This window comes from Chiloscyllium plagiosum, unplaced genomic scaffold (assembly GCF_037043375.1).
Source record: "Chiloscyllium plagiosum isolate Xiang-an unplaced genomic scaffold, Cpla_swu_hap1 HiC_scaffold_1, whole genome shotgun sequence".
Taxonomy (NCBI): domain Eukaryota; kingdom Metazoa; phylum Chordata; class Chondrichthyes; order Orectolobiformes; family Hemiscylliidae; genus Chiloscyllium; species Chiloscyllium plagiosum.
Window position 1 is genome coordinate 101,799,062 of NW_028270139.1, and position 12,961 is coordinate 101,812,022.

At 42.3% G+C, this 12,961-nt stretch overlaps 1 protein-coding gene across 3 annotated transcripts in view; it reads right to left on the reverse strand.

Annotated features, from left to right (window-relative positions):
- LOC122548976 (phospholipid-transporting ATPase ID) overlaps positions 1–12,961 on the reverse strand; it is a 272,266-nt gene that overhangs the window by 66,027 nt on the left and 193,278 nt on the right. For all 3 annotated transcript variants that reach the window (XM_043688030.2, XM_043688038.2, XM_087989438.1), the window contains 4 exons: positions 12,012–12,200; positions 11,789–11,904; positions 10,856–11,020; positions 8,730–8,841 (listed from right to left, as the gene is read on the reverse strand). In XM_043688030.2, coding sequence (XP_043543965.2) covers positions 8,730–8,841; positions 10,856–11,020; positions 11,789–11,904; positions 12,012–12,200 — 582 coding nt within the window. The remainder of the gene's footprint in view (positions 1–8,729; positions 8,842–10,855; positions 11,021–11,788; positions 11,905–12,011; positions 12,201–12,961) is intronic.

Below are 12,961 nucleotides of genomic sequence, written 5' to 3' on the forward strand. Positions count from 1 at the left end.
AGGTTGAATAGGCTGGGGCTATTTTCCCTGGAGTGTCAGAAGCTGAGGGGTGACCTTATAGAGGTTTATAAAATCATGAGGCGCATGGATAGGGTAAATAGACAAGGTCTTTTTCCTGGGGTGGGGGAGTCCAGAACTCGAGGGCATAGGTTTAGGATGACAGGGGAAAGATATAAAAGGAACCTAAGGGGCAATTTTGTTCACACAGAGGGTGGTGCGTGTGTGGAATGAGCTGCCAGAGGAAATGGTGGAAGCTAGTACAATTGCAACATTTAAAATGTATCTGGATGGATATATGAATAGGAAGGGTTTGGAAGGATATGGGCTGGATGCTGGCAGGTGGGACTAGATTGGGTTGGGATATCTGGTTGGCATGGACGAGTAGGATCGAAGGGTTTGTTTCCAAGCTGTACATCCCTATGACTCTAAATACTTAAGCATTCTGTACCTAGGTACCCTGTGCCTAAGATGGTGCCAAAGCAGCAAGATTATAAACTTTTCATTGCACTGATTTGAGTGCACAGGATAATAAAGGTAATTCAATTTAGTTCAATTCACTCTGGGACATCATTCCTCCTCCACTCACAACGTCTCCTCGCTAACCCCCACCTCCAATGGCTCACAGCACTTTCCTATGCCATCGCAGAAGGTGTAAAACCTACTCAGTTACTCTTTCCTTCTCCACTATCCAAGATCCCAAACATACCTTTCAGGTGAAGGAGCAATTTAACTGCACTTTACTCAACCTAGTTTACTGTATTCGCCGTTCAGTGTAGTCTCCTCTACATTGGTGGGATGAAGTGCATACTGAGCAACTGCTTTGCAGAACATCTATGTTCTGTCCACTAAAATGCCTCTGAGTTTCTGGTTTTCTTTCATTTCAACACACCATCTCGTTTCCTGGCCAACATCTGTCTCATGCTTGCTACCATACTCCAGCAAAGTTTAGTGCAAGCTGGAAGAATAATACCTTACATTCTGCTTGGGAGCCATGTAACTTTTGGAATCAATATCAAGTTCAATAATTTTAGGGCCTGAGCACCTTCTTCATTCTCCTTACCACAACCTCTACGCACCAGACCTTGTCATCACATGGACCACTATCACAACCCTTTGTCAGCCACTAACTGTCCCCATCAACAGCTATTCATTCTCTCAGGTTGACCTTTACCCATTCCTTTGTCTGCCCAATTATTTTTCTCTCTCTCTGGGCTCCATCTCCACCTATTGTTTATTCTTTCCCCTTTCCCCAGCCCTTATATAGAAAATACACCAACCTGTCCAAACTCCAATTAGATCTAAAGAAGGGTCACTGGGCCCAAAGTATTAACTCTGTTTTCTCTACACAGATGCTGGCAGACCTGCTGCTTTTTTTCAAGAATTTCTGATTTTCAGCACCTGTAGTTCTTTGGGTTTTTTCTGGTTGGTTCACCGACACTTTTATCTAAGTCATTTGTATTATAAACGACAGAGATCCCAGCACTGAATCTTGTGGAACACCACTGGTCACAGACCTCCAGCCAGAAAAACATCCGTCCACAACTACCCTCTGTCTCTTGTGATCAAGCTAATTTTGTATCCAATTTTCTAACTTTCCATGGATTCCATGCAAGTTAATCTTCTGGACCAACCTAACAGGCAAGTTTTCAAATGCTTGTGTAAAGTCCATGTGGACAACATTCACTGCCCCACCCTCATTAATCAACTTTGTAACTTCCTCAAAAACCTCAATCAAGTTTGTGAGACAAGATCCCTTTCACATAAAACTATGCTGACCATCCCTAATAAGTCTACTTTTTTTTCAAATGAGAGTAAATCTTGTCACTAGAACTCTTCTCTAATAATTTCCATACCACTGCTGTGAGGCTCACTGGACTATAATTTCCGAGATTATCCTTATTTCCCCCATTAAACAGAGAAAAAACATTGGCTATTCTCCACACTTTTGGGACCTCACCTGTGGCTAACGAGGGTACAACGATCTCTGTCAAGGCCCCAGCAATCTCCTCCTTTACCTCCTTCAGTATCCTGGGATCGATCCAAACAGGCCATGGGGACTTTTCTACCTTAATATTTTTCAAGATATCCAACACCTCCTCCCTTCTTAATATCGACAAGCCTCAGAATATCAACACACTCCTCCCTAATCTTACCTTAGTGAATACTGATGAGAAGTACTCATTAACAACCTCCTCTCACTTATTCTGCCTCCATCAATAAATTCCCAACTTTGTCCTTGAGCGGATATACCATTTCCCTAGTTAATATTTTGCTCCTAATATATGTATAAAATGGTTTGGGATTCTCAATCTTACTTGCCAAGGATATTTTGTGGCCCTGGCAAGTTTTCCTAACTTCTTAAGTTCTTTTCTGCTTCCTTTATATTCCTTAAGAGCCTTGTTTCATTCCAGTTTCCAAAACTTACATGTACATCTTTGCTCTTGTGACTTAAGCTTCCAATATTTCTTGTCATTCAAGGTTCCTAAATCTTGCCACCCTTATCACTCTCAGCATCAGATATGGATTTACCCTCAAACAGCTACTTCCAATCTAATTTCTCCAGTTCCTGTCTAATATTGTTGTAATTAGCCTTCTCCCATTTTAGCACTTCCATCCGATTTATCCTTACCGATAACTTCCTTGAAGCTCACAGAATTATGATCACCATTGAAACTTCAATCACCTGGCCAGGCTCAGTCTCCATTACCCTCACCTTGACCTCTTTCCACCTATCACATTTCCGACGCCCCTCCCCCAAGTCCCTCCTCCCTACCTTTTATCTTAGCCTGCTGGACAAACTTTCCTCATTCCTGAAGAAGGGCTTATGCCCAAAACGTCAATTCTCCTGTTCCCTGGATGATGCCTGACTTGCTGCGCTTCTCCAGCAAAACATTTTCAGCTCTGATCTCCAGCATCTGCAGACCTCACTTTCTCCTCAGTCTCCATTACAAAGTCTTGTACAGTCTCTTCCCTTGTACTATCTGCACATTTTTTCAAGAAACACTCCTGGATGCACCTAACAAACTCTGCTCCATCTATGTCCCGAACACTAAGGAAATCTCAGTCAATATAAGTTAAGTTAAATCACCCACTACAATAACCCTTTTTGCAGCAGAGAGCGGTGGGAGCTGGGCGGAAGTAAAGTCGGAGCGCAACGCCAGGCGGGAAGGTATGTGATTGTTATTTAAGAACTTACCTCGACGCCAACGGTCTTTTTGCACCAGAGAGTGGCGGGAGCCAGGTGGAAGTGAAGTCGGAGCGCAAAGCCGGTCGGGAAGTTCAGTGATTGCTATTTGAGTGGGTGTGTTCTAGACCCCAGGTCTTACAAAGTAGGGCCTCTCTCCCACCCTCCTCCTCTAACCTAAATTAAAAGTCCACAGACTTGCCCCAAAAAGAGGGTCCAAGGAAGTTCCTGTGGATTGAAGACTGAGGCTTTACCTCAGGAGTCTTTGACAAGGAGATTGAGTGAAGTGATTACGCCACAATTGAAGAGGGTGAAGACATGACTGCCAAGCTGGTTCAGTGTGCTACATGCTTGATGTGGGAGGTCAACGACTCTGGTGTGTCTGGCTCGTATCAGTGTGGAAAGTGTGTGCATGTTCAGCTACTGACAGAGTATACTGCAGCACTGATGAAAGAACTCGAGGACCTTAGGCTCATCCGAGAGAATGAGATCTTCTGGACAAGACCTTCAGCGAGGTTATTACACCGACCATACCAGAAGAGAGCAGACGACGAGGAAGGCAGAGAGGAGACAGGTGCAAGAGACGCTGGGGGAAGTACCTATCAGGAACAAGTTGAATCTTTTGGAAACAGTAGAGACAGATGACACTGCCAGTCTGCGAGGTGGCCAGGTCTGTCAATCAAAGGTTGGCGTGGAGGCAGCGCGGAAGAGTCGGACATCGCACAGAGCCGTGGTAATAGGGGACTCCATAGTGAGAGGAACTGACCTGGGTTTTTATGGCAGCAGGCGGGACTTAAGGATGGTGTGTTGCCTTCCTGGTGCCAGGGTTAAAGACATCACAGACAGAGTGCAGGACATCTTCAAGGACGAAGGTGAAGAGCCAGAGGTGGTGGTACATGTCGGCACAAATGATATCGGAAAGAAGAGGAAGAACATACTACAGCGGGACTTTGGAGAACTAGGAAGAAGGCTGAAAAGCAGGACGTCCAGGGTGGTTACCTCTGGTTTGCTTCTAGTTCCTCGGGCTAGTGAGGCCAGAAACAGGGAGATAATGGACTTGAACGTGTGGCTGGGGAACTGGTGCAGGAGGCAAGGATTTAAATTCTTGGATCACTGGGGTATGTTTTGTGGTAAGCATAAATTATATAAGAGAGACAGTTTGCACCTTAATAGGTTAGGGACCAGCATTCTGGCAGGCAGGTTTGCTACTGCAACACAGCTACGTTTAAACTAAGTAGCGGGGGGGAGGGGACAAACTGGATGTTTAAGAAGGAAATTGAGGGGAATGTTAGAACAGGGGAAGTCAACAAAGACAACTGTATCAATGAGGCAGAAAACTCAAAAAGGGATCATGGTGTAAGGTTGAGTGAAATAGGAGTTGATGGGAAGGGTGAGGGCAGTAACAAACTAAAAATACCATACATGAATGCACGAAGCATTAGAAATAAGATGGATGAGCTTGAGGCTCTTTTGGAAATTGGAAGATGCGATATTGTGGGAATAACTGAGACGTGGCTTCAAGTGGACAGGGCCTGGGAAATGAATATTCAAGGCTACACGTGCTTTTGTAAGGACAGACTGACGGGCAGAGGGGGTGGGGTGGCCATGTTGGTAAGGGATGATATTCAGTACCTTGTGCGGGGGGACCTAGAATCAGGGGATGTAGAGTCAGTGTGGATAGAGCTGAGAAATTCTAAGGGTAAAAAGACCCTCTTCGAAGTTATCTACAGGCCCCCTAACAGTAGTCTGGATGTCGGATGTAAGTTGAATCAGGAGCTGAAATTGGCCTGTCGCAAAGATGTTACTGCAGTTGTTATGGGGGATTTCAATATGCAGGTAGACTGGGAAAATCAGGATGGTATTGGACCTCAAGAAAGAGAGTGGAGTGCCTCCGAGATAGATTCTTAGAACAGCTGGTACTGGAGCCTACCAGGGAGAAGGCAATTCTGGATCTGGTATTGTGTAATGAACCAGAATTGATCAGGGACCTCGAAGTGAAGGAGCCATTGGGAAATAGTGACCATAACACAATAAGCTTCAATCTGCAATTTGAGAGGGAAAGGGTACAATCGGAAGTGACAATATTTCTGTTGAATAAAGGGAACTGTGGTGCTATGAGGGAGGAGCTGGCCAAAGTTCAATGATGCAATACCTTAGCAGGGATGACATTGGAGGAACAATGGCGGATATTTCTGTTCATAATGCAGAAGATGCAGGATCAGTTCATTCCAAAAAGGAAGAAAGATCCTAGGAGGAGGCATGGGATGCCGTGGCTGACGAGGGAAGTTAAGAAAAATATAAAGAGAAAAGAGAAAAAGTATAACATAGCAAAGATAAGTGGGAAAACGGAGGACTGGGAAGCTTTTAAAGAACAACAGAGGATTACTAAGAAGGAAATACGCAGGGAAAAAATGAGGTATGAAGGTAAACCGGCCAAAAATATAAAGGAGGATAGTAAAAGCTTTTTTAGGTATGTGAAAGGCAAAAAAATGGTTAAGACTAAAATTGGGCCCTTGAAGACAGAAACATGGGAATATATTACGGGGAACAAAGAAATGAGAAGAATTGAATTGTTACTTCAGATCTGTGTTCACTGGGGAAAACACAAGCAATCTCCCTGAGGTAACAGTGGCCGAAGGACCTGACTTAAGGGAATTTATATTTGCCAGGAATTGGTGTTGGAGAGACTGTTAGATCTGAAGGTTGATAAGTCCCCGGGGCCTGGTGGTCTACATTCCAGGGTATTGAAGGAGGTGGCTCGAGAAATCGTGGATGCGTTGGTGATTATTTTCCAGAGTTCGATAGATTCGGGATCGGTTCCTGCGGATTGGAGGGTGGCTAATGTTGTACCACTTTTTAAGAAAGGTGGGAGAGAGAAAGCAGGAAATTATAGACCAGTTAGTCTGACCTCAGTGGTGGGAAAGATGCTGGAGTCTATTATAAAGGATGAAATTACGACACATCTGGATAGTAGTAACAGGATAGGTCAGAGTCAGCATGGATTTATGAAGGGGAAATCATGCTTGACTAATCTTCTGGAATTTTTTGAGGATGTAACTCTGAAGATGGACGAGAGAGATCCAGTAGATGTAGTGTACCTGGACTTTCAGAAAGCTTTTGATAAAGTCCCCCATAGGAGGTTAGTGAGCAAAATTAGGGCGCATGATATTGGGGGCAAAGCACTAACTTGGATTGAAAGTTAGTTGGCTGATAGGAAACAAGGAGTAGTGATAAACGGCTTCATTTCGGAATAGCAGGCAGTGACCAGTGGGGTACCGCAGGGATCAGTGCTGGGATTGCAGCTTTTTACAATATATGCTAGTGATATAGAAGATGGTATTAGTAATAACATTAGCAAATTTGCTGATGATACTAAGCTGGGTGGCAGGGTGAAATGTGAAGAGGATGTTATGAGATTACAGGGTGACCTGGACAGGTTAGGTGAGTGGTCAGATGCATGGCAGATGCAGTTTAATGTGGATAAATGTATGGTTATTCACTTTGGTGGCAAGAACAGGAAGGCAGATTACTACCTAACTGGAATCAATTTAGGTAAAGGGGCAGTACAAAGGGATCTGGGTGTTCTTGTACACCAGTCAATGAAGGTAAGCATGCAGGTACAGCAGGTAGTGAAGAAGGCTAATAGTATGCTGGCCTTCATAACAAAAGGGATTGAATATAGAAGCAAAGAGGTTCTTCTGCAGCTGTACAGGGCTCTGGTGAGACCACACCTCGAATACTGTGTGCAGTTCTGGTCTCCAAATTTGAGGAAAGACATTCTGGCTATTGAGGGAGTGCAGCGTAGGTTCACGAGGTCAATTCCTGGAATGGCGGGACTACCTTACACTGAAAGACTGGAGCGATTGGGCTTGTATCCCCTTGAGTTTAGAATACTGAGAGGGGATCTGATTGAGACATATAAGATTATTAAGGGATTGGATACTCTGGAGGCAGGAAACATGTTTCCGCTGATGGGTGAGTGCCGAACCAGAGGACACAGCTTAAAAATACGGGGTAGACCTTTTAGGACAGAGATGAAGAGAAACTTCTTCACTCAGAGAGTGGTGGCTGTGTGGAATGCTAAGGGCTGTGGAGGCTCAGTCTCTGGATTCATTTAAGAAAGAGTTGGATAGAGCTCTCAAGGATAGTGGAATCAAGGGTTATGGAGATAAGGCAGGAACAGGATACTGATTAAGGATGATCAGCTATGATCATATTGAATGGTGGTGCAGGCTCGAAGGGCAGAATGGTCTACTCCTGCACCTATTGTCTATAACTCTGTTGTATTCACATCAATTCCTGATCTGCTTACATATCTGTTCCTGGCTATTGGGAGGCCTGTAGAATAACTCCATCATAGTAACTGGACTCTTCTTATTCTTAAGTCGTACGCATATGGCCTTGCTGGATGAGCCCTCCAAGATGTCCTCTCTCAGTATAGCTGTGAAATTCTCCTTAATCAATAATGCAACTCCTCACTCCTTTTATATCTCTCTCTATCATGCCTGAAATATTTAACCCTGGAATACTGAGGTGCCAGTCCTGCCTTTCTCTCAACTAAGTTTCTATAGTAGCTACCACATTATAGTCCAGGCCCTGAGTTAATCTGCTTTATCTGTTGTACTTTTTGCATTAAAGGAAATGCATTTCAGATCGCCAGTTCTGCCATGGTAATTAACCTGGCCCTGCCTGCTCTTCCTATCAGACTTGCTTGATTTAACTTCTATCTTCCCCTCAATACATTTGCTGATGTACTGTTTCATTTCCTATCCGTTGCCACACTCATTTAAACCCTCTGAATTAACAATATCCTTCTTGTTTCACTGACTTTAATTCACAGAATTGTGACAGCTCGAAAGGAGGCCATTTGGTTTATCGCATCTGCACTGGCTCTCTCAATAAAATTTCAATTGGTGCCATTTCTCTGCCTTCTCCCTATATTGATGGTGAAGGGCAACTCTTGGTTTGCATCCCTTAATTGGATGCACAGCTAGGCTTTAAATATGAAGCTGGCAATAGGAAGCCTTGGAGGTCCTGGTAGTGGTGAGTATTTCCATCTGTGGGTAAAACTGTGATACAATGAGTGGGATGCCATGGGTTGTGGTGCACAGAAATCAGGCAACAATAAAGTGAGAAATCTCGCTTTGTGAGAGAAACTCAATGAAACTCAATAAAATTGACAATTGGTCTATGTCTGGTAAAACTCAGCCCATAATTCTAATAACCAAAAGCAACAATTATTATTTACTGTTCTAGTTTAAGATAGGTGGAACAAGGAACAACAGAAGTTACTTTCACTATTACTGTAAGGTGTTGTTTGCCTTTAGATAGCAATCAGTCAAAGATAAATGAGGACCTTTAGTACTTTCATTAAATCTCACATTTGCTGCAACTTCCCCCTTGCGAATAGTGGATTTGAAATCCAGTGCACTATCTCATGGAGTCGTGACAACCATCATAAAAAAAAGAAACTGTCAGAAATCAAAATACTTTTGAAATGCTAGCTATTTCTTTCTTTCAGTAGCAAATCGTAAAATGTATATACCTTGTTTGTCACCTGTAAGGACCCAAATCTTGATATTTGCTTTTGAGAGTGTTTCAATTGTCTGTGGAACACCATCTTGGAGTTTATCTTCAACTGCTGTAGCACCCAACAACTGCAAAAAGAAAAGCTGATGGAAACATGTTGGAAAATAAATTTTCCTAAATCTCTCTCATATAATTGTCCTTGTTTATAAAATTATGAGAGGCATGGACAAGGTGGATAGTTGGGGTCTCTTTCCTAGAGTGGAAATGTCAAATTCTAGGGGGCATAGGTTTAACGGGAAAGGGAAAAAGTTGAAAGGAGATGAGCAAGGCAAGTTCTTTTTACACAGAGGGTGGTAGGTGCCTGAAATGCAGTGCCAGAGAGATGGTAGAAGCAGATACAATAGCAATGTTTAAGTTAAAAATCATACAACACCAGGTTATAGTCCAACAGATTTATTTGGAAGCACTAGTTTTTGGAGCGCTGCTCCTTCATCAGGTGGTTGTGGAGTATAAGATCTTATATTCCACAACCACCTGATGAAGAAGCAGCGCTCCGAAAGCTAGTGCTTCCAAATAAACCTGTTGGACTATGACCTGCTGTTGTACGATCTTTAACTTTGTAAACCCCAGTCCAACACCAGCACCTCCAAATCATAATGTTTAAAAGGCATTTGAACAGGCACGTGAACAAGCAGGGAACAGAGGGATACAGACCATGTGCAGGCAGATGTGATTCGATTAGAATGGCATCATGGTTATCACAGACATGGTGGGGTAAAGGGCCTGTTTCTGACCTGTGCTGTTATGTTCTACGTTCTATCACTGTGCTTGAAGGCCAGTATTGGCAGTGTTTTGCTATCATGTCACTGGAACTGTTTTAAGTTTGTTTTATGACAGTAATTATGTGATAGTCTTCAGCTTTTTATTCCAAATATTTATTTTATATATAATGTGTATCGTTATTTCTGATCATTTTCCCTACTTCCATCTTTAAGTTGTACTGGTGAAGGAAAAACACTGTGCTCCTATTCATTAAGATCCCAATTGCCTGCTGGCAAATTTATGCCGTTACACGCTTGTATATCTAGTAAGTTACACTGCAAGTTTTTTTAGAACTGAGGGATGCAGGGAAAAAAAAGCCTAACAGTCCATGCTATGAGATGCCACACTCTGGCAGTTTCTACACAAACTAATGAATTTACCTTGTTCTACTCATCATGAACAAATTTCTTACAGAATTCCTGAAGTAGACATTCGGCTGCTATTTAATATATGCAAGGAGTCTAAAGCCCAGATGGGCCATCGAATGGGCCTAATGTTAGGAGTTCCAAATCTGTATTGGTATGTTAAAAGTGGGCACAATTGGTATCAATTTCTACTCTCTGTTGTTTAGTAATGACTTAGGGTTATGAAAGATGTCAGGAATGTAACACTTTACACAGGCGGATGCAGTATATTGTTTGGAATGGCTCATTCTGTAGTGGACATCATGATCATGTAGCTCTCAATTGTGGTTCCAAATAGATGTCACCAGGCATCTTGGTGAGGATAGGCCACATCTTGGTGAGGATAGGCCTTATCGGGATCATTCTCATGGTGAGCAGCCATACGCTCTAGATAAGCACAACGGCAAACATACTCTATCTCTTCATCAACTATTTTCTATTTCTTGGGAAGGTTCAAGTGGCATATTGCACAATGTCCAAAATACCTTGAGCCTTTGCAACAGCAATGCCTCTGAGAAGAAAGCCTGTAAACCCTCAGAAGATGCATTGATACACCCTCAACCAGCATAGGGACATTTGCTTTGTTGGGAACTCTGGTGAGATGAGGTGAGACATTATCTTTGAGCATGTCACTGGCTTGTCCGAAGAAGAAATGCCCAAGGTTTCTGGCACTCAAAGGACTGCCAAGGAGTAGGCACTTGAGTCTTGCATAAAAAATGAGCATCCATGCTCAGCCAAACATTGCAAGGGCAACCTTCAGAAAGAACCAGGGGACTATCAGTCAGGTAAGCTTGGACCTTGGACCAGATGGCAACTAGACAGTGATCTTTGGTTTTAAAGATAACAAGGTGTGAGATCCAGGAACTTATTAAGAGAATAATGCCACAAATGATGTAGATAATATTAAGTAGTTTACCGTTAAGTCTTTTTCAATTTCTTCATACAATTCAGACAGTAGTTCTTCACGATTTTCTAATGAAGTACTTGCTTCCTGGTACCGTTCTTGCCAGTTTGTAAAATATACTTTATTTAATTCTTTATATGCCAAGGCTAATGTGCGTAAACCATCACCTGCAAACTCCTATAATTTTGAAATTAGACTTTAGTCTGTGACTACATGGTAACAAAGCTATCCTGTAAAACAGACACACTGCTCAATGATCTCAAAAACTCTGACAGGATAAATACAACTCACAATCCTAGGTTGGAATAATGGGTACTCATTGAGTAGCTTTAAAAGAGTTGGGGTGTGTGCCAAAGATACTGACTGCTGAGAATGATTCTGAGCATGATGCTGCTGATGATCTGCCAATATTAACACATGCATCCTCAAAAGAAGTGCCTTACCATGCACTTTCTCCTGTCCTTGCAGGAGAAAGGGACACATAATACCCTGAAAATGTGGAAGGAATCCAATAGATAAAAAGACACCCATTCTGCAGAATATCATAGTAAAGGTGGAGTGGGTAATGGTAATAGTCAGATCACAGACCAGAAAAATGTTGGCATTGGCAAAATGGTACACACAGAAGACAGGGATTGCCAAGGGCAATGTGCTTGTCTTCAGGATGAATTATATTCAACCTTCTTGACAGTGTGCCATACAAAATTGTATTGTTTTATCTCCTGCTGTTTGTGATCTCCACCAATCGCCCCATCTGTTGTTGCTGTTACACATATGTACAGCATTCCTTTGCTCCACATGTCTCATGTATCTCGACATGACAAGGTCACCATTCACCAAATAACAACGAATGCAACCATAAATTAAAGAGTCAAAATAATTTAAACAGTTTAAAACTGAATATTACTACTACTGATTTTAATGATGTATTATATATTCACTTACATCAAGATGTGTTGTAGTTATGTCTCTTAATTGTTGAGATGAAGCACTAAGTCTCTCAAACACAATGGTGTCAGCCCCCTTACAGTATAAATATAGTTTCCCATCAGGATGTCGAACTAAACAACAAAATAAAACATGAGGTAAACAAATGAATATTGCACATTACTCACAACCTCAATGAAGGTAAAATAATTTATATTTATTTCAAAAATAACAAACTCACCTATGACAGACATTCTTTTCCTTACATTATCAAAGTCCAGAATAGAAAGTAATTCATAGACTACAGTTTTACCCATTTCAACTAGAGTTATTGTCTCAGGGGTACGGGACAAGAAAACAAAGCCAAAATTTCTTGCTGCAGTGACAAGGGCACCTTCATCTGGAGACTGAGCCTGATATATCAGGATACCTTCAGGAAAAAGGAAAGCATGTTATAACGTGATATACATCAGAGAAAATTGCAGTTACATCTAATACCAAAGGGTTAAAGTTGATTATTCAGGGGTTAATTAATTAAATAGAGATCGATGTTTTTACTCAGAGAGCAGTACAGATGTGAAATACCCTGACTGTAATAATAGTAGACTTGCCAACCTTCAGGGTATTTAAATTGTCATTACATAAACATATGGATGATAATGGAATAGTGTAGGCTAGATGGGCTTCAGACTGGTTTCATAGGTCGGCGCAACATCAAGGGCTGAAGGGCCTGTACTGCGCTGTAATGTTCTATGTTCTAATATAATTTACTTCTTACAAAAATACAGTAGATTTTATATAGAGTCATAGAGATGTACAGCATGGAAACACACCCTTCAGTCCAACTCGTCCATGCCGACCAGATATCCCAACCCAATCTAGTCCCACCTGCCAGCACCCGGCCAATATATCTCCAAACCCTTCCTATTCATATATCCATCCAGGTACATTTTAAATGTTGCAATTGTACCAGCCTCCACCACTTCCTCTGGCAGCTCATTCCACACAAGTACCACCCTCTGCGTGAAAAAGTTGCCCCTTAGGTCTCTTTTATATCTTTCCCCTCTCACCCTAAACCTATGCCCTCTAGTTCTGGACTTCCCCACCCCATTTATCCTATTCTATTTATCCATGCCCCTCATAATTTTGTAAACCTCTATAAGGTCACCCCTCAGCCTCCATTGCTCCAGG